The 21,600-nt window shown below is 41.6% G+C and overlaps 1 protein-coding gene across 13 annotated transcripts in view; it reads left to right on the top strand.

Annotated features, from left to right (window-relative positions):
* KMT2C (lysine methyltransferase 2C) overlaps positions 1-21,600 on the top strand; it is a 187,325-nt gene that overhangs the window by 56,851 nt on the left and 108,874 nt on the right. For all 13 annotated transcript variants that reach the window (XM_064430461.1, XM_064431113.1, XM_064430643.1 and 10 more), the window contains 4 exons: positions 2,812-2,950; positions 16,222-16,428; positions 19,748-19,887; positions 21,491-21,600. In XM_064430461.1, coding sequence (XP_064286531.1) covers positions 2,812-2,950; positions 16,222-16,428; positions 19,748-19,887; positions 21,491-21,600 — 596 coding nt within the window. The remainder of the gene's footprint in view (positions 1-2,811; positions 2,951-16,221; positions 16,429-19,747; positions 19,888-21,490) is intronic.

Here is a 21,600-nt window from a genome sequence, read left to right as displayed (position 1 = left end):
GCAAATGAGCTTCCCTTTTACTAATCATCCATAGATCCTTCATTCCCAGTAGCTTCAAAGTAGAATGCCATAACCAAATCTGATGATGTTCATTAAACATAATGTGCCAGGTGCTTCCAAGAACATCTCTGAGGTGTATCTGAGATGTCACCTCGCCAGGTCAGTGCTGTGATCCATCTACTAAGAAATTGACTCATGAAATGCAGTGCTCCTGTTCTTCCTTCATCTTCTTCAGGAAAACTTTCACAAAGTTTTTTTCACAAGCAACACACAAAATTTTCATGCTGTTTAGTGAGCACCGTGTGTTTTCAGTCTTCCAATGGCATATTGAGGCACAGTTTGCTCTGTAGCAGAGACAGCAACTGAGATGTTGTTTGTCTCATTTAGTATAATTTGGGTCCCTCCTTCTCTGGAGAAGCAAACAGCAGGGGAAATGCACCATAAGGATGTAAGCTCATATAGTTGTCATGTGTAGTGAAACAATCTGTGTCTTCTCACACAGCCCAGAGTTCCTGGGAGTGACTGAGAGCGCCCCTGAACTTCCCGGTGAGCTGGGTGCCCAGTCATGGTAATGAGCTGAAAGCTGGCAGAGAGTAAATGGCTTTTTTCCTTTACTCGATTGAAAGTTTCAGCAGGCACACAATCAAGCCAGAGTTCCTTTTGCATAGTTTAACTAGGTTAAAGAAGGTGGCCAAGATGGATCAGACTAGGGCCGGGGTTTCCGGTGGTCTTCCTGGAGCGCTTCAGGCGTGGCTGTCCCGGGCTGGGCTGTGGGGTTTGTTCTGAGTGCTTTGGCGTCTGCCTGTCTTCTAGGTGTTTATGTTTTGCTCTCTTCATTGAGGTGGCATTTAGAAATTTGGGGGTTGCTGGCACAAAATTGTCCTTTGGATCCAGCATTCTTGGAAACGCACCGCGGACCGTTGTGAATGGCTCCGCTGGACACTGCCTGCTTCGGGAATCTTCATCCAGGAAACATCCAGGGATGTTTGTTCAGATGTGCCAAAAACTGAGGGTGTGGGGTTTGCCTTTATTTTCTTTTGTTTTCCGTACTGAGACATTTACTATTACAAGGGATGCATTCCCAAGGGGATATTTATTTAGTGTCAAATCACGATCCAGCATGTTTATTCAGAATAAGTTGATGAAAGGGGTTTAACACAAGCCATTGGGATTCTGGACATAGTCACTTTTGGATGTTTCAGGTGTCCAAAAAACATTTCAGGTGTATGTTGCTGAATTGTTTAACTGAAGTAGGAAATACAGTTTCAATTTATACTAGCTCAGCTAAATACTTGGAACACTCAGTCATAACCAGGAATTTTTTTTTTCTTAATGTTGTTTCTCATCACCATGGTTTGAGGTGTTCACTGAGAGTTTTAAATGTTACACATTGTCTTCCTAAATGAGTTCACTTTAGGTTAAAGAAAAATCTTATTTCAAATCTCTGTGCATGAAACAGGACAGATTTCCCATTTTCCATGTGCTGTAGCAGGCATATGATTTCAGTATTTCAGACCAAGCTGCACAGTTTTACGTTCTGAGAATTTTCCTCTCTTTTCTTGGTTTTATTTATAAGATTAAAGCTTGTAGCAGGTTTTTATGCATGCCCACCCATGTGGCAGATTCTTCTACCCTTTCATTTCTCCACTTGTCATTTATCCTTTGCAATATTTAATTATATTTTGACATGTATGTTAATTTTTAAAAAAACGTGAATGCATCTTCTGCTGAATTTTTCTAAATAATCTGCTGCTTTACTCTAACTGGACTACTTTGCAAGAGCTGTTTGTACTGGCCTCTGAGCTCAGACCCATGTTCACTGGGAATTTTGAAGGAGACCAGAATGGCACTGCTGTGAGACAGATCTAGAAGCCATGGACACAGGCAGGATGAGGCACATGTGTCTTAAGCTGGATATGTCAAAGCACATCTGTCATAGAGTCTTGTGATTTTTATGTTGCTTAGGTTTCAAAATCAAGGGAGGAGTGCAGAAACACCAAATTCTGTTGCTGTACAGCCTTGAACCTTGTTCTGTGCATTCTGGTGCACTTGCAGCAGCACTTTGCCATGTCCTTCTGGTAAATCCCTGACTCACTCCAAGCAAAGGGGGAAATGATCGGGAACAGGATTTAAAGTTGCACAGACAGTGGCATGTTTCATGTTTCAGAGTAAAACCAAACTTTGTAGTCAAATCTAGCATTGTCAGCTATGAATATATTAATTTTTCTGACTAACAACTAAGGAAATGTAAAAGTATGCTAAAAAATTGGTTATGTTCCTTCAGTTCAGAATGAAGTTTAAGCTGGTATAAACTACATCCTTCATTCCTTCACCTCCTCAACCCTGTGCCAGCACAGTTAGTGTAATCAGGAATGAATTTGCAGGGAATTGAACAAAGTTGAAGGTAATAGAGGAGGAAAAAAGGTTTAACATACCCCAGAGTAGTGTGCTCACTGTGATGTTTGTTCAGGGCTGACACAGCAGGTGTGTGAGAGATGTGGGGAGAATGGAAATGACTCCAGCCTTGTATGAAGTTCGTCACTGAACAGTTCTCCCCTCACCCCATTCCTCATTGCTATTGAACAGCTTTAGTTCACAGTGGTACTCTGTGTTACAGAAATAATGTAAACATCCAGTTTCATGTTTTAGCTAGATGTGGTAATTTCCTATTCTTCTAATTCTGTTGTGTGGCAGAAGATACTTACACAGGTTAACCTATCTGTAAATAAAATGGATGTTTTCTGCACAAAGAAAAGCTTCCAGATGCAGCTACAATATTAAATATTTTCCTTTTTGTGCTTTTTTACCCAGAAGTCAAAGAGCAGTCTGCAGAAGAGGATGCCCAGACGGAAGTGGAGAGCAGCAAGCAGCTAACACCAGTCCTTCAGCACTCCGTGTCCGAGGAGTCCGCGAGCTCCACCGCCTCCGTGGGTGTGGAAGCCAAAACCAGGTGAGTGAGAGAGCAAGAGGAGGTGGCTGCTGAGTCAGGGCAGGGCTGGGGCTGGGGCTCTGGGGTGCAGAGTGCTCGGGGCACAGGGCTGGGACTTGCTGTCGCTGCTTTGAAGTTTGGGGCTGGTGCCTTAATTGGCATAAGGAGGGAGATCAAGGTGAGGAGCGCGTTCCGTGAGTGCTGTCCTCACAGTGCACTGGGAAACCCTTGAGTTACAGCTTATTAGCTGGGTAAATGAAAGGAGGCGTAAGTGATGGGAGATAAAATGTGATTACTGAAGCTTTCCTGCTGTGTAGGAAATGGTGTATTAGCAAATTTATATAAAGTTATTTTTTGATGTCGCAGCTTGTATAAGTGTATTTTCAGGAACAAAGTAAACCAAATGTCTTGCCATATCTACTGTGTTCTTCCTTGTTTTGGAATTTATAACAGACAAAATAACGTTTGTATTTTTTTAACTTTTTCTTAATACAAATTAGCCTAAAAGCAGTGAAAGTATTAATTATGTTACATGAGGGAAACCAGAGCACGCTGTCTGTGATCACTGTTGAAATTGTGTCACACAATTCTAGCAGATCTTCTCTGGTAAGAGCTTCTAACCCAGTTGCAGAAGATGCTCTTACCAGCTGCCAGACAGTTACAGGTGTAATTATATTTTGACAGACTTGGAGAAAACTGTCGTCATCATTTCTCTTCCTCTTAATCCAACATAGAGCATATTTTGCTTGCACAAAAAATTACTTAATCTACTTGATGCATATATAATTGTCATGTTTTACATGCTCACAAACTTCTTAGATTCCAAGAGCTACTTTCCTTCTCACAGAAAATTCAGTTAAATAGTTCTTGTGCATATACCTGAGTGAAATACATAAAAATGTCTGTTCTTGATGGAATTTTCCATGGCTGAGATTAAATTGCACTAAATACTTGGAGCAACTTGAACTGAGCAGCTGTTTTGCTTCATTATTTGACCCTGTTTTGGATAATTTGCAAAAATTTTAGTGCTGTTTCATCCACTCTCTGTTCTTCTCAAGGTTACTTTTTTTGCTGTTATCATGAATATTTGATTACACCACTTTCCATAGCCATAGACTTGTTTCTTAAAAGCTGGACAACAGTCTCCTGAAAAAACTTTGGCCTGGTTCTGAGCCAGCCCTTATTTGCCCTCAACTTATTCTTCCTTCCAACTGAAAGTGTTGACTTTGATCACTCAGGATGGAATGGCTATTATGTGCTCATTGCTTTGGCTGATCAAAGTATTAAAAGGCTGAGTACTATTAATTTTTAATTAAAATAATAGTGATCAGACTCTGTCTCTGACATTTTGGAAAGAAATGTATTGAGGAGATATGAAACTGTTAACTGGGAATCAGAGGGTTTCTCTGACCCCAGGTAATTTTGGTTTCAAACTTAGATGCAGAATGGGGGTTAGTTGCAGAAGTCATTGATGTCTTCATAACAGTGGAAAAATCCCAAATGTCAGGGTTTCTGTGGAAGTGATTCTTGAAAAAAAGCCTCTTCTGATCTGTGTTGTTTGATCAATCATTTGTGTCATGGTCTGTGTAGTCCTGCCACTGACATTGTGTCATGCAGGGGCTGGAGGACTGAATTCTGGGTGCTTGATTCTGTTTTCTTTGGAGAAAATAGTGTGTGAAATAAGACTGCTAATGCTTTTGTAATGACTGGAGGAAATGTATAAAGATTTAGGATAAAGTGTGGCTCCACAGTGCCTTTAAACTGTTACTTGGGGAAGTAGTTTTAAAAGTGATTTCCAAATAATTCATACTCATCAGCTTCATCTCTTTCTTGGTAAGCTTTTCTGTTTTATACCATAAGTAACTTCCACTTTCTAATAAAATGGAAGAGTTGGTATATTTAAAAATAGCTTTAGGTATGTGAGACATAGGAGCATTATGAGAGTATATCATAACAGACAGAGCAGAAATTGCCTAGAAGACAGAGAAAAATCTAAGCCTCCATGAAAAGTAGATACAGGTGTAGGTGGAGCTACTTTTGCATTGCTTTTTCAGAATTGAGTTTAAGAAAATTCTCTGTTTCTGTCTTTGGTAGTGAAGATAAAGGAATTAGAGAAGCACAGGACACAGGGCATAAAATAAAGTCTTTTCCATGAAAAAATTAAATAATTTGCTACTGAAAAACAGTGATTTTAACATAGTAGGACATGTCAAAACTAGGATGGGGATTTCAGCAGCTGAGAGATGAGCCAGAACTTGGCTTGTGTGGTATTTCTCTCTGGATCCTTCCTGAGGCTGCAGCTAAATAAAAACATTCAAGAGAAAGGCGAGAGAGCTGGCAAATTTTGGAACCTTCCTGAGGTGGGATATGGGAAACCACCAAGAGAGCTACTGACAGCGAGTGGGATTGGGGCAGGGAATTGAATAACAGATTCAGGATTAGTGCTCAGAAAGCAATGTGTTAAAACCCCATTAAAATAAAGAGAGTCTGAGCCATACTGGGGCAGGGAGGCTGAAAGGGCTGAGGCGTGTGCTTGAAAGGAGTGAGTGAATTATTGACCACATGTGGGGAGGGGCAATAACATCAAGCAGAGATAAACTCCCAAGCCTGGCAGTGGCAGGAGTAACACTGCCAGCTCCTATATATCACGAGCGTCATGGGTTTTGGAGCCTTTTCCTTTGGTTGTTCCCTTTTTTTTCTTTTTATAAGCCTTGTGAGAAGCTTCTGTCAGGCCAGGACTTCTGGCTGAGTGGAATCCAGCTTCTTCGAAAGGAATCTGCTGCCTGGGTTTGTGCTGCCTGCAGAGAGCAGGGGAAGTGCAGCCCTTGGGGAAGGCAGGGAGCCAGGAGCCGGCTGCGACTCAGAGCTGAGCCCACTTCCACCTTCCTCCTCTGCTTCCCACATTGGCAGCCCCGGGCATTAAAAGCTAATGAGAATGGCCTAGAAACACAATTTCATAGCAGAACAAAACACCTTTTGATTCATTTTACTCTCTGTCTGCTCCCGGAGACTGTGAATCGCATTAATTGCATGTTTTCGGTCCTTTTGCCATAATCATGAAGACAGAACATTCTTCAAAAGTAGAAGCTGAGGTTTTCACACAGCTCTTTTTGATTTTGGTGCTTTGGCCTGCTTAAATATCTGCTCTTGTGAGATTGTTGCTAAAACTACAAAAAAAAACCCCAAAGAACTGGCAAAACACCTTCCTGCTTTCTTGCTTCACTTGTAATTGGACAAAGGACGTAATTTTCATTCCAGACCAATTGCGCCATTCCCTGTTATGTTGTTGCTGCTGCTGCTGGGATGAAATCTGGAGTGTGGAGATGGAGGGCTTGGGTGCTTTATTCCATCAAAAAGAAGTGGTTGGTAAACATCTGTAGATTGTGTGAAAAAAGAAAATAGTGAAAAAGTAGCAGTGAACTTCTTTATCTTTGTTCCCCTTTTTTTTTTTTTTATAATCTTAAAGCACATTACAAAATTTGTAACAGAACAACATCCAGTGGAAAAAGAAATTGTGGAGTGGCAGAGAGTAGACAGTCTGGATAGAATACTACTGCAGTGATGGAAGGAAAAGCTAGATCTCTAGGCAGGAGGAAGTTAGATAAAAGATTTAATATTAAAATATGTTTAAAATTTGTTGAAGTTGTAAAGTCAAGCACATGTTTTGAGGAGATGCCAGTATTAAGATTAATTTTGAAACTGATTATTTCTTTTTATGAACATGTACTGTGATACAGTTTGTAGTTCTATGAGAATGTTTTTCTCCAAGGATAGTTTCTGCAGAGAATGGACTTATGCATGATACAGGGCATTTGAAGCCATTTCAGAGTTTTGCCTTTACATTTCCAGCTCTAGATCCATATAAGCATTTATGGGATCTTCCTCTGAAGCCAGTGATTTACATCTGGAAAGAAGACATAGTATTCTTTTGTCTTCCAAACTGAAGTCTACTTCAGCATTATGTTAATGACCAGTCTAACCCAGAGGGAAATTACTGATTTGGCTAGCAGGGCACAACTAAAGACTAAGACCACACACTGAAAAATGAGAAAAAAGTTAAATATTTACTAGTTTTCCATCCTGTTTGTTCATGCATTATTAGGGAGATGGTCTCAAGAAGAATTCTGTGACGAATCATTGTTAAAGCAACTTTTCCTTGGATTTATAGGGCAGGAAGGGACCTTTGGAACTCATCTAGTTCACCTCCTTTTCCAAGGCAGTTATCTACAGCTGTCATTCCTGACAAAAGCTTACGTAAACTGCTCTTAAATCTTCCAGTAATAAAAGCTCCATATCTTCCCTAAACAGTCCCTTCCAGTCTCTTTGTTTTTACTGTTGGAACCACTTTGCTCACATCTAACACACATTCTCCTCATCCTGGGTTTATTCCATTGCTACTCGTACCATCTGCCAAGGATAATGGAGGACAGCTTTGTGCAAAAGTCTCTCATTTATTTCCCCAGCATGCTTTACCTCGTAACAGAAATCCCAAATTTGTTCCTACTTTCTTTGTAGATGATGTTTTCTTGAGCTCAGATCCTCCTTGCTGGTTTGAGTTTTCTCCAGATGGTCTGTGTCTTTCTCAGAGCACAGAAGGCGTGTCACACAAATGGGGCCAAAGAAGGGTTTCACAGGCAGCCAAAATCCTGCCTTTTGCTTAGGCTGAACAATTGCCATTGTGGCCATAATGTGTTTAATGCTCTCATGTAGAACTTGTGCCTCCTGGGATTTGACACCATAATCAATGACATTCATGGTTGGGCCTTTTAAGTTGCACAGACCTTTGCTCCATGATTTAATCTATTCTGTAGGAAGGTCCAACCACAGAAACCATGAAATGCCTCCTGTCCAGCATGAGCAGGTGCTCACAGGTGCTCCAGGTTTCTGGAATCCCACTCTCAGCCTCTCAGATGTTCTTAGGCAGTTTTTCTGTCTTATCCCCATCCTAAGGCTGCTTGTCTCCACCTGGGTCTGTCTGCCCTGCTGCTTACAAGTCCTGCACTGGTGAGCAGCAAGCTGAGCACTGGCAGGTCAGGTCTGATGCCTGGACAAGTTTTGTGTCCTCTGGGAGATGGCAGACAGACAGACAGACAGAAGCACCCCGTGGCTGGCAGTCTGTCAGGCCGTGCTGCAGGGCTGAGGGCAGTACTCACTGCAGCACGGCATGCCAGGGGTTGCACAGATACAGGATATTCTCAGACAGTGGTGGTAGTCTGGGATCTTCTGTGTCAGTGTTGAGTGAATACAGCATTTTCTCTCATTTCTTCCAAATACCACTTCTTCCTTTTTTTTTTTTTTTTTTGGTTTGGGTTTTTTGGGGTTTTTTTTGCCTCCAGCTTTCTTTGCCAGCGTCTTGGGGTTTTTTGTGTCGTTGAATGCTCATATTTCCATTGTCTTTACTAATCTAAACTGCTCATCAGTTTTAATAATTGTTTTAAGGTTCACTTAGTTGAGGTTTACTCTTCTTTGTCTCTTTGCCTGATGTGCAGTTTCCTTCCATTCCGAGTAGCTTCTAGACAGGTGTTTGTTACACCGTGTTTCTTCTCACCTTTTTGTCCATTTTCTTGTTCATTTCCTTGTCAGCTGTGACTGTTTTCTTCTTGCTTCCTTCAGCTGTCTGATTTGTGTTGTTTCCCAGAGTCAGGAGTCTTATTTCTCCAGCACCTTCCATTTCCCTCTGTGTTGTGCCCTTCATTCTTTCCTTGCTTCCATACCAAAGCTGATGGAAAGTACAAGCAATTTAAATGGTGAGATCTGGACTCACAGCACCCCAGAGCTGTAGTGTCAGAGGTGATCCCTGTGAGTGTCTCTGAGCTTTGCCAGAAGGATGTTCATTCACAGGGAATGTTTTGTGCATATGGGGTCTGCTTTCACATTGGGACTGAGAGATGGGAGTGTGCTTAGTGAGGAGAGGATCTTTGTGCTCGTAGCTTCAATGTGCTGAGGCTCTTCTGAAGCACGTGGGCTTTGCTTGGTGAGGATAGAAGCATTTAGAGAAACAAGTTTGGACTAATTTTCATAGAAAGTCTATCTGTAACTTCAGAAATTAATGTAGTGAAGCTCTTAAACATTTCCCAGAGCAGAACGGTTGATCAAACATCTGAAATAAATTCCAGTAAATTCAGGATCCTTCAGTCTCTGAAAGGTGTTGGAGAAGGAAGATAAACTTCAGGATCACAGGTGGAGTGGGGAAGGTGGCTGTATCCTGTTTCGTTTCTTTTAATGCAAGAAGCTGAGTGATGCAAGTGAAACTTTTAAGGGTTAGATGCAGAATAAAAGGAGGTGATTCTTTGTACAGCAGAGAGTTGTCTAGAGTGATATCCTTGCCAAAGGATGTGGTTCACTGAAACTTTAGGTGTGGTCAAGAGCAGACTGGGCAAGTTCATGAAAGGGAAACTGAGCATGAGTGTAGAGGAGTCACAGTTGACACAGGGAGGCCCTGAACTGAATGTACTGGGGGCATGGATAGTACCATCCCTGCCTCCTCTTCAATATCCCTGTGCCTCTGCTTATCCTGCTTAGATGAAGCTTTCTTGAATAACTGCTGTTTAAAGCCAGCTTGCTAAATGGTAAATCTCAGTAATTTTCAGTTAGTAAGACCCTACTTTGTATTTGTATGAAGCTCCCTCCAAGAGAGGGTGGCACCTCTGTGAGTTGGGTGTGACTGTGGCTGCCCCAGCCCTGGAAGTGTTCCAGGCCAGCCTGGATGGGGCTTGGAGCAGCCTGTTGTAGAGGAAGGTGTCCCTGCCCTGGCAGGGTTGGAGCTGGATGATATTTAAGGTCCCTCCAACCCAAATCATTCTTTGTATTATGTTTTAATTACCAAGGGAGAGAATTTGGTTTACACAGACAATACTTTCTGGGCACAGATGCGTACTGAAGGTTGAAGCTACAGGACTTCTTATTCTTTGACTTTTGTCCTTCAGAGGTGAAGATAACTCTCAGAATTGCATGAGTTGCCACTTTTCAGGTACAATTAATTGCATTCTGTAGGGGATTGTTATTTAAGTGTACAAGTCAGTTCACGTGGACCTTAAGGAGTTATCTAGAGAGCCTTGGGTTAGACCTCTGAATTCACTTCTTTTGGCATTGGCATTCTGGTAACTCCTTTTGCATCTAGGGTGTGTTAAACCCTAACTGAGCTTTAAATACTTGTTTAAATTAAAGCTGACACAATTAATGGTGAATAAGAATGTATTTTCTACATTTCAGAATGTCAGTAAGATGTTGTTATTTTGGTTGTGTTTGGAGGGGAATGTTTTCTTTCTTTCAAATGAGAAGAGTATCATTAAGTTGATTATATGGCTGTAGAACTCCAACTGTGCTGGTTTGAATAAATTGGAAAGCAGTTATTGTCTAATGCAGTTTAATTGCTTTGTATAAACTTTTAAAATTCTTCACCTGGAGTTCATATGAACTCTGTCCCGCCTTATAATAAGTTAAGTTAAATAGTAAGTTATAGTAAGTTAAATACTTACTTTAATCCCAAATCTCTATAATAGTATAATAGTATCAAACCACTTCACAATTTCAAGTTGTTCTGTGATTCAGGTACCTATTGGAAGGAGATTGTGCATCAAACGCTTAAATACAGCTTTTAGGATAGATTTTTTGCTTCTTGCTGGTATCTCCATTTGCCCTTTCCATCCTTGTCTGTCCTTAGTATCTTCAATCAGAGGGGTGGTTTCTTGGGTTGTTAGTCCTGTATCAATGTGAAGCTGTTATGTCTCACCTAATGAGGTTTCTTTCGTAGTTTCCTTTCAAGCTTCGTTATTATTGAGGTCCAGATATTTACAGAATATTCAGATGATGCTGAAAAGCTTCATCAGAATCTGAGTTTTAGATAAACTTTACCTCTGTAATATCTCACATATATTTGAACTCACACTGATCCAGATCCCCGGTGTTGTTTCAAGTCAAATTTTTTTTTTCAGTTAAAATGCAGCTTGCAGGTATTGATTTGAATTTACATAAATGATAAAATGGTGGATCTTCACTAAGGAGAAGAACACTTTACTCTTTAAATAACACAGCATAAAATGGGAGCAAAGGTATTTCATGCACTGGCACAACTTGGCAGAGCTAAATAAATAGTAGGTCCTCTGTAGTGTTTCATTTAGCCTTCTAGCATATGTTAAAACTACTAACAGGGTTAGGAGAAAGAAGAATTCTCAAGGCCAGTTCTTATCAATCTGCTTCAGTAATTAGCACAAATGATGCTCTGAAGTTCTGTTTTGCTCCCAAGTACTCCATTTCACTGTGATGAGCTTAATTTTAATTGTGAAAAATAGATGTTAAAAACACTGTAAATTTCTGTAGCAGGTAGTGTGTGAAAAAGACATCCTGAAGGTGTTTCCAGGCCTCTAAAACCGAATTCATAGCAAAAGTCACATGATAACCCTCTTCACTTTCTTTTTCAACCCAAACCATGAATGAAAGAAATCTTTATGCTTTCCAAGTTGGGTTTGTTTTTAACTTTACTGAAGTTATTATCATGGTAAATGGCAGTAGTGATCATCTGCAACTTAGTGTTTAATGTTGAGGCAATGGCTATAGCTAGTGGATCTTATTGGAATTGCCATGCCTTGCATTTTCTCACATATAATCCATTGTTTTTTCCTGTTTAAACTTGGTTTTAGTGGGATTACTTGGAAATGGTGAATGCATAGCAAAACTCCTTTGGTAATACCAGCCCCACAGTAGGCTGGGAGGGATTTCAGAAAAATTACAAGGTGAGCATCCCTTGATCTGAATCCAAGAGTTTGAATTTCTCCTGCTGTTGACAGCCTCCCCTTTATCTCCGTGTGATGCTTGGATTCCCCTGTGCAGGCTCTCCTGAAAGAGGGGCACCTTTAACACCTCTCTGCAGAACAGGCAGCTGCAGGATTTCCTTTAGCCTGCCACCCTCTGCACGAGTACTGAAAGGGTTGGATAACTTCAGGCATCTCACTGGCAGACGTGCTCAGCATGGGCCATTCACTGTCTTGCTTGGAAGGAAGTTGTTCCTGTGAGAATGAGGAAGGAGGATTTATTCCCCCAGCTGCATACGTGGGGGTGTGGGAGCATGGCAGTGCCCCATATCACTGCAGCTTGTGGAGCATTCTACCCATGTGTGAAAAACAGGCAGGAGAGTGAGACTGAGATACTGTTGAGGGTCACACAACCTCCCCTGGACACATCTGGAGATTTCCAGAAGCTGCACAGTGCTCACGTGGGCACAAGTGCACATCTGTGAGATAGGAGCCACAGCATAAACAAAAACATGTTTGCCTGAGCCAGTCTGCACATCTGCTCGTTATCAAGGAGCCTTGGCTGACACAGGATTACCCAGTGCCATTTCCCAGCTCAGAAGGATCCAGAAGGGGCCTCTGCTTACTCCTGGAAGTAGATCCACAGGTTTTGGTAATCCTGATGCTAAGGCTTAATTCTGTTAAAAAATAATTTTGGGGGACTCTTAGTTTTACCTTAATTCTCCAACTGAATATTTGCAAGCAAACCAGATGTTTGTCCTCCTCTGGTTGTGATTTAATATTGTGCAATTAGTTGCCCAATACTGCATGTGTTGAAATGAAGTTGTTTCAGTGGGAAAGTCTGTGTTTTAGGATGAGTCCTGATGACTGTCATCAGTCAAGTAGAGGAAATAGTGACTGGTCTCCCTTCCTTCAGGATTAAGTGGCTGCAGGGCATTTTGTTATCCTTTGTCAGGATGTGGACAGGGGAGGATTACAGCACTTCAGATTCTTGTCAGAAGGTTGAGTAAATTCTGTGTAAGGAAGAGACACTGATGGGATGAAATAAGGACCTGTAGAAGAGAGTGGCTGTGAAAGAGTGATGGGATCAACATGTTTCTTGTTAGAAAGGGCATCCTTCAAATCCAAGGATCCAAGTCTGGATCTCCTCCCTTGGCTCAATGGGAACAGACATTAGCTTCAGACATTACCAGCTTTTCTGCCTCTTACTGTGTTCCCAAAACTCAGCATGTCTGGTTCATTCTGAACACAGTTTTTCCTCAGTGTTTTGTGTTAAAATTTCTGTGCATTCAAATCTACAAAATCCTCTGGGATGAGGTGAGGGATAGGAGCATCTCCTGGTAATAAACCACCTCTGGATCTTTAAACCCTTATAAGAAAGTAGCATTTGTCATGGGAAAATAATGTCATTTAAGTTGAAGTTACAGATAACGATGAACTTACATTTTGAGTTGGAGCACCTAAGATATATCTTAAATGGAGTACTGTTGAGCTGCTTTTTTTTTTTTTAGTAGCTTATAAAAAGATTTGTGACACATTGTCTCTTGCTTTTTATCCCATTTTGAATTATCCTGTTCTTAAAATATGTTAATTATGATAACAGATCTAGGGTTTGATCTTAAGATTTGCCAGTATCTCTGTTTCGTTATCTTCAATATGAGGGCTCTTTTTGCATCACAGATTTAGATCCTCTAATTGCATATTGACATATGGAAAGTAGATTTGTAAGTACTTTCTGCAGTCCTCAGATGATAAGAAAAAAATCTCCACCTTCTGCCCATACAGACATAACTTAAAATATTTACTGAGCACTTAAAGCTAAAAGGCTAACGTGGTGGAACTGGCCACTTTGTATGGCATGACAAGCCAGCAGCTGTGGCATGTCAGGGGGCAGGAGATACCTCCAGCATCCCAGCAGGGAGTTCACTGCCACTGAGTGTTTGTGGCTGTCTGGCTGTGGGTGCAGTTGAAGCCCCTCTGCTTACCCCCTGGAAAGTGTGAAACCTTTTTTTGTGTAATCTCTCCCCTCTATCTCAGCCCCATGGTGTCTCTGGGCACGTTCTGCTGCTCCTGTCTTTAACTTTTGCTCTGTGTGCTCCCAGCCTTCAGTGGAGGCTGCCCCAGCCCTCTCCCCGTGGCCAGCACTGGGTTCAGCTGCGTTCCCCAGCTCTGCTGGAGCAGGAGCAGCAGCACAAACCATATGATTCTTGACAGCTTCACAGCTGTCCACAGCACGCTGCAGAGGAGCTGTGAAACTCCCTGCTCCTGTTGTTTCACTCCACCCTGCCTGCAGAGTGCTGCTGCTGGAAGTTGGGATGCTGGAGCTGCCTTACAGGCTCCAGAAATACTAGCTTTACTCCTGAATGCCTTTTAAAATAATACCACTTGAAAAGTTAGTTTATTTTTTTTCTTAATTACTGTTTCGTATTTCTCTTTTATAGATCTTAACATCATTGCGTATTTGCTATGACTCCACTTTAAAGGGCTTTGTTTATTTGTTTGTAATTATCCTCAGGTCTTTTAATGAGCAGTGATAGTCTGTCCTAACAGGATGTCTGAATAATTATTTATTCCACTGTGGATAATCTTGTGTTTGTAACTAGTGTAATTTATATACCATGGTGTTGTTGCCTGTTTAAATCTCTTAAGTCTCCTCACAAGTCTCTCTAGTCTCAACCAGCATAAATAGCTTTGCTTTCCCTGCTTAGGAACTCTGCCTGTGAGTCCATATCAGGTTTCACTGGCAGTCCAGTGGTTACAGTCACTGACAGACAAATAATAGTGTATTTGTTGCTCTATCACACTGAAAGCTAGCTATGAAATAGACATATGTACTGTTCAGTGTAACTTTTCACCGCTCTCACGCTACCTGTATCCATATTTTCTTTGAATTTTTTTGTCTTCCGATATCTTTTTCTAAAGATCTCCAGAACGTGTCAGACATTTGCCGTCAGCTCCGGGGGTTGTGCTGGCTCATGCTGGTTGTGTGTTGAGGCAGATCAGTGAGGGATGTGCAGCCAAGGCCACGAGATGAGGACAAATGTTTCTTAACAGTACCATAGGAAGGTGTAATTTCAGTACCATGAATGGGACTTACTTTATCTGCCCACCAACCTGCATGTTCCCAGTGGTTCATCTGCCTTAGTGAAAGTGCAGTCCTACCTGTCAACCATAAATAAAGGCATTTGGCTTAATTCTGGGCTTCATTTTGGGCTCATGAAATTCTTCTCCCTTCCTTAGCATCTGACTGACTGGTATTACCAGTAGTAGTAGACCAGTTTTCTTTCTTCTTTTTCTTTATTCCTGTTTTTGCTCTATGGCGAGTGCAAAAGGAGCCATCCCAGAGGATGCTAAACCAAATATCAGAGGCTTTGCTGGATTCTTGGGGTTTTCTGTTCTGATTTGGAACTTTTCTTTTCCACTTCCACTTTTTTTCTGTTGCTGTTTTTGTCTCTCCAAGCTGAAAAGCACAGGAGACTTTCTTTCTCCCCCCAGAATTTAGTAAATATTTTACAGCAGTTTAGCCTTAAGGTTTTCTCTTCCTCCCACTTCACTTCCCTCCTCTCACTCACACAGCACAGACTGTCCCAAATCCAAATGTGCCACCTTGGAGATGCACTGAAATCTATTTAAATGGAATCCAGGCATAACCAAGCCTCTATCCAAGTGCCTGATTCCCTGAGGCATCTTTTTGGGGTCTTTGGGGCACAAATATGAAGAAAACAGAATTGCTCATTTAAGCATAAAAAAAAAGTGTTAAATGGCCTTCCTTTAATGCAAACTGCATTAGTTGCAGAAGTTCACATTTTAAGTTTGTGGGTATGTTTATTATAGAAATATTTTTCAGTAGCTTCCATATGATGTGACACAAGGAGTGCTGTCAGAGCTGTCATTTCAATCCTGTCGCTGTGTTGTGCATGTTAAAACATAATTGCAAATGGTACAGGGTATTGCAGCGGTCACGGTTCTGTAAATATAAAATTCCTCCAGTAAAACTTTTAGACATAATTTTGTTTTTAAATATTGAAGTAAATGAGGATGGTTGCATTTGTGCATGTGGTGTGCTCTGGCATGTGTGACTGTAGCCATTGCTGTGGTTTTCTCATTATTCCATTTTTCTCCATGTTAGTAAACCTTTTAGTTTATAGTATTTATACATTGTGTTACACATGAGCTGTATGTGCTTCCAGGAAGGTGTGTGTGTTGTAATGTTCTGTGTGTTCTGTAACATTTTGATGACTTTTAGCAAGCATGTGTCTAGACACACAGAATTTTGGAAATTCTAATAATTTGAATATAACATGGACATTGTATTGTTTGCTTCCTTAATCAGTTTTGTGAACAGAAAAAAAGATATTTTAATGTAACTGTTAATTAGCTGGAAATAGTGTTTCTGAATGCTGACTTCTGATACCTGACAGCACATAGGAGCTTTTATTGTCTTGTTATAAAGGGTTAAATTAGCATGAAATTTGCTCTTTGATGGGGTATCCTCTGCTGGTTTTCCCCCCAATAAACAAGTAATGATCTTCCCTTTTACAGCGAACAACTCTGCGCCTTTTGTTACTGTGGAGAACGGAGCTCATTAGGACAAGGAGATTTAAAACAATTCGGTCCCACTCCTGGGTATGTTATCCCATGGAAAAACCAGCCTTTAAATAAGAGTGAAGCCAGCGACAGCACCGATGGAGCTTGTGAGAGAACTCCAAGGCAAAACTCAGTGCTGCGCAAACAGAGAGGCCAGAAGAAGTAAGTCTGTCCTAAAATAAATATGTAGATTTATTTTATTTTGCATGAAATTCAGGAAGGATCTTTACTGGTTCTGTACTACAATAGGCAACTAACTTGTATTTGTGTAAATGCAGGGTTTTATTATTCAAAAATGTTTGTAAGGAAAACCAACATATACAAAAACCTAACTAAAAATAGAACCCCAGAGCAACCAACACGTGAGCAGTATAGCAGTGCCTGTCTTCTGCTTTTTAAAAAAGGGTTTGTTTCTTCCCCAAGTGAGAATCTTCACTCTGGAAGAACTCAGATAAGAGACATAGCTACTGTAAAACACAGATCTACTTGTGATGCTCATGTAAAAGTACACAAAAAGGGTGGAAGAGGATGGGCTTTTGACACTTGATGTGTCGTGTAGCCTGGAATGATGGGCAGCCTCTGCCAATTGGAGCCTCTCCTTTGCCATCCAGCGCTGGCTCTCTCCCTGGTGCCAGTGCTTTGGAAGGCACACAGCAGTGGTTCCTGCCCTGCAGGAGTGGGGTTTGCTGGCAGCTCTCCCAGCCAGGGGGGTTTGGTCATGGTCCCCCAGCCTCCCAGTGGCTGTGAGAGATGGCAGGGGCATATCTGACTCTGCCTGGAGGTTGCTCAGTACATGGTGTGTAATCTCTGGTGAGGGCACTGGGGTGGGACTGATCAGAGCCACGTCTTTGTGGGCACGGGGGTCCTGGCACTGGGGCCCTGTGTTAACTTGGATTCATTCAGGGTTGATGGTGGAATCATTCAGGGCTGTCTGCATGACAGAGTGGCTGCAGCCCTGGAGAAACATGAAGGGAGCCTGTGGCGATGCAGGGCTACAGGCCATGGCTACGGGATGGGCCGAGTGGGGTTGAGGGCAGTGTAGGGTTGAGGGTGGTGAGGAGCCACAGGGCAGTGTGGGATTGAGGGGTTGAGGGCATTGAGGGTCTGTTGGTGGTGTGGGGTTGAAGGCATTGAGGGGCTGTGGGTGGTGAGGGGTTGAGGGCGATGAGGGTCTGTGGGTGGTGAGGGGTTGAGGGCGATGAGGGGCTGTGGGTGATGAGGGGTTGAGGGCGATGAGGGGCTGTGGGTGATGAGGGGTTGAGGGCGACGAGGGGCTGTGGGTGGTGAGGGTTTGAGGGCGATGCTGGTGGTGTGGCATGGTGCAGGGTTGAGGGCAGTGCAGGATCAAGGGCAGTATGGATGATGTGGGGCAGTTATGCGGAGTTGAGGGCGGTGTGGGGCAGAGGGCAAGGTGGTGATAGTGATGTGGGACGGTGATGTGGAGCTGTGGGCAGGCTGACTGTGAGGGGTCGAGGGTGGGATGATGATTCGGGACCGCGGGTGGTTCGGGGCAGGGATGCGGGGTGATCATGCGGGGCTGTGATCCGTGGTGGTGGTGATGTGGAAAAAGGATGGGGGGTTAAGGGCTTGGTGTTGATGCGGATCCGTGGGCAGTGTGTGGCACAAACCGGGCATTGGGGGATTGGCTCCGGGCTTGGCCCTGCTGGGGAGGGAGCAGGGAGGGAGGCGGATGCCAGCTGTGCCAAAGTCCCCGAGTCAGGCCTGTCCGTGGCTGTGCTGCTGCTGCAGAAGCTGCTGAGAGTGTTCCACACTCACTGAGGTTGCTTGGGTGCACGTTGTATGTTTTTGGCATCACGTTGGTGGTGGAAAAGTGCGCACTGTAATGCTGATAGAGAAAAGTGGCTTTTCTTAAAGCTAATAAAAGTAACACCCTCGCCTCGGGCTGTATTCTATAGGTATACGAAATACTTTAAGAGAAGCCTGTAGAAAGGGTGAGATTGCGGAGTAAATTGAGAAGTTCTGTAAACAGATTGATTTGGTCTTGTGAGAAAGCTTTTTTATACAGAAAAATGCCTTGTCAGTTGAGATTTAGTTTTTCCTAAAGATCCTTTAAGTTTTGGTGTTGTGAGCAGCAGTTTGGTGTTAGAGGAGGCTCCACTGTCGTGGGGGTGAAGCACTGGCAGAGGCTGCCCAGAGTAGCTGTGGATGCTCCATCCCTGGAAGTGTCCAGTGCCAGGTTGGACAGGGCTTAGAGGAACCTCTGGGATAGTGGAAGGTGTCCCTGCCCATTGTAGGAGGGTTGGAACAAGATCCATTCCAACCCAAACCATTCTGTAATTGCAGTGGACATGAATGGTGTTCAGGAACCAGTTTTGTCAAACAGAACAAAGTTGACACTGTCATTAATGTTGACACTATCAACATTTAAAACCTCCTTTGTTAAGGAGGTTTTAAATGTTGATAGTGTCAGCATTAATAGGTTTTGGGGTAGATTTTTTTTTTATTATGCAGGTCATGAAGATACCATGTAATAATAGAAAACTTTTAAGATTTCTTGGGTGATGCAAGGATGCTACTCTTTTCCCCATGAAATACATTTTAAAAGGGGTTTTAAAATGTATTTATAAATGTAATGGCTGAAGTAAAGCATGGTTTTCAGGAAAGCAGTTATCACAGATGAAAATTCCAGTGGTTACTGTATCTATTGACAAATGTATACAATTGAGCTATTAATAGCAGAGAGTAATCAAGTTCAAAGAACCTTAGTAGAAAATGCAGCACCACCTTTCCTACCTATTGTTGAGGCATCAGTGATCAGGTCTCTTATCAGTAGGCCTAAATGCACACCCTTAGATGTCCAAGATATTCTTTAGCCTGCAGGAAATAAAGACAGAATTGTTGCTTGTGTTATTTTTTAAATGCAGTAATCTGAGTTGCGTGAATTTTTTTCTGTTGAGATTAGAATTTGGGGAACAAATTAATAAGGTTATAAACCAGTACAATATAGTAGTCTTTATATCACTGCATTTTTTATTCTTCCCCCTCCTTTCCTCCAGCTCACCCCACCTTTTTTTTTTTTTTTTTTAAATATCTGATGACATTGTATAAACATGCTTATTTCCAAGCAGATTTTGAAGTCCTGGTCTTTTTTCTACCTTCTCCTCATAGCTGTAGTATTTTCTATAGGCACCTCATCTCTGGATGTTATCTCATTCTCAGTTCCAAGGGTTGGGCAAATTTTAATATCAAACAGAATCAAACTTAAAGAAGCATTTGTGTTCTGAAGAACTGAAAGAGAACAGGCTTGTTTACTGAATAGCAGCTTTAACTGGAAACTGTTATTGGGGAAAGTGTCGGGATAAAATATAAGGAAGACTTTTGTTCATGTTGATTTATATTCTATCATGTTAGGAAAAAATTGTACTCACTTGCCATGAGTTTTGGGTAATTTGTGAGTATTTGGCTAATTGGACAAAGAATGTGATCACTTCTAAGTTTGTTTTTCTGCTCCCTGCTACAGATCTCGATCGAGTATAGCATCATGTACAAGTGTGAGCACCCAAACTGCTTCTGACGATCAGGTTGTCAAATTCTGGGATGAACTCAGCTTAGTTGGCTTACCAGATGACATTGATCTTCAAGCCTTATTTGAGCCAACAGGTAAGATCTATGGTTATCCTCCTTTTTCTCCCTGTTCCAGCAGCAGTACAGTAGCCACAGTGACATGAGTGAAGTTTTGCAGCTGTTGGTTTTTTGTGCTGTGGTGTTTGTCAAGTCTCTGATGGTGCTTCAGTAGCTTTTGCCCATGTCAGGCTGGTTTTTTTTGTAGTCTTCCCTCCAGAAAAGAGAATCCTCAGCTTTTTGTGGGGAAGTATTTGCAATCTGCTGCTGAGCTCGTGTTTGGGTAGTAATACTTACAGTATCATGATTCTGTTTTGGGGAGAAAAGGTAAAAGGAATGAGGCACAGCTTAATATAATTGTCAAAAATCTTAGTCCTCTGACATTACCTGATATCCTGCTGCAAATGTTACTGGGAACAATGGAATAGAAGATTTAGAAGAGCAGTAAAGGCGTAATATATGTGCATGTTTCCAGAATTTGCAGGTTTTCTGTCAGAAAAATGTCTGGCTTATCATCTGCTCTTTAATTTCAATTGAACTTTTCTATAATTAAGTTCTTAATTACTTTTTCAGAAGGCATCTGTGTCCAAATGCTTTGATGCCAGTAGTCCATTCACCTTTTTTGCTCCAAAAAATGGAAATGCATTTATGTAATAATAAAAATGTCCTTCTTTCATGAGTGTGGAAATTTGTTTCAAGGTCTTATTAAAAGAAAAAAAAAACAAAATCCAATGCTTTTGTTTCAATAGTTTTACTATAGTGGATGTTGATGTGTGAGTGTAGATTTATCAATCTACATTTTTAAAGCTGCTGTTATTTGTAAATGACTCTTCCCAAACCCACTCAGATATTTTTGGGATTTTTTTTTTTTGGTAGCTTGAATTATTAAGTTGGCCAATACCTAAGTTCAACACTAGTGTAAACCATCATTTCTAATTCCTGTATAAAGCAATCAGAGAATTCCTTTGGAAGTATACATCATTTGCTTTGTTTTTCCCAGAATTGAATTAGAAACTTCCTGTACCTGTTGAATTGTACAAATTCTGATTTTTTGGTTCTTGTTAGGCAGGTGTATCTCTATACTGTGTTTGTTGTATTGACACCATTTTCTCAGTCTTCAATGTGAGTTTTTGTTCATGTTGTATTTTGAGCTTTTAAACACTTTGTGTAGATTACTAAAGCATTATATGAACATATTCTACATGAGCATACAGTCCTTGGGAATCCTAATTTAATTAATCATAATTTAACTCTTAGTTTAGAGTACAAACTTAGGGAAATGTTATCTACAGTGAAATATAAGGTGAAATGGAGCTGTGTGTGTGTTACACAAGCATTGAATGTAGAATGGAAATCAGAGAATGCTGTGCACCCCAGTGCCATGATTACATGTTGAAAATTATAAACAGATTAAAAAAAAAGTGTGTTGTATATAAAATTGCAGTGTTTTTAGTGTCTGATAGTAACTGCAATATTTTCAGTGTATGATAAGATGGGTTTTCAATGTTGCAACAAGAAATAAAAGGGGGAGAAGAATTCCCTGTTATTTCTGGCAAGTATTTAGTGCCAGAGGGGTGTTCCATGCTTGGAGGAAGTGCCTGACAGAGCTGTCCAACCCTGGCCTTTGTCTCTCTGCACTCAGGTCACTGCTGGGCTCATCACCGCTGTGCGGAGTGGTCGGTGGGAGTCTGCCAGACTGAAGAGCAGCTAGCGCTGAACGTGGACAAAGCTGTTGTCTCAGGGAGCACAGAA

Source organism: Passer domesticus, chromosome 1 (genome assembly GCF_036417665.1).
Source record: "Passer domesticus isolate bPasDom1 chromosome 1, bPasDom1.hap1, whole genome shotgun sequence".
Lineage (NCBI taxonomy): Eukaryota > Metazoa > Chordata > Aves > Passeriformes > Passeridae > Passer > Passer domesticus.
This window is presented reverse-complemented; position numbering and strand designations above follow the sequence as displayed.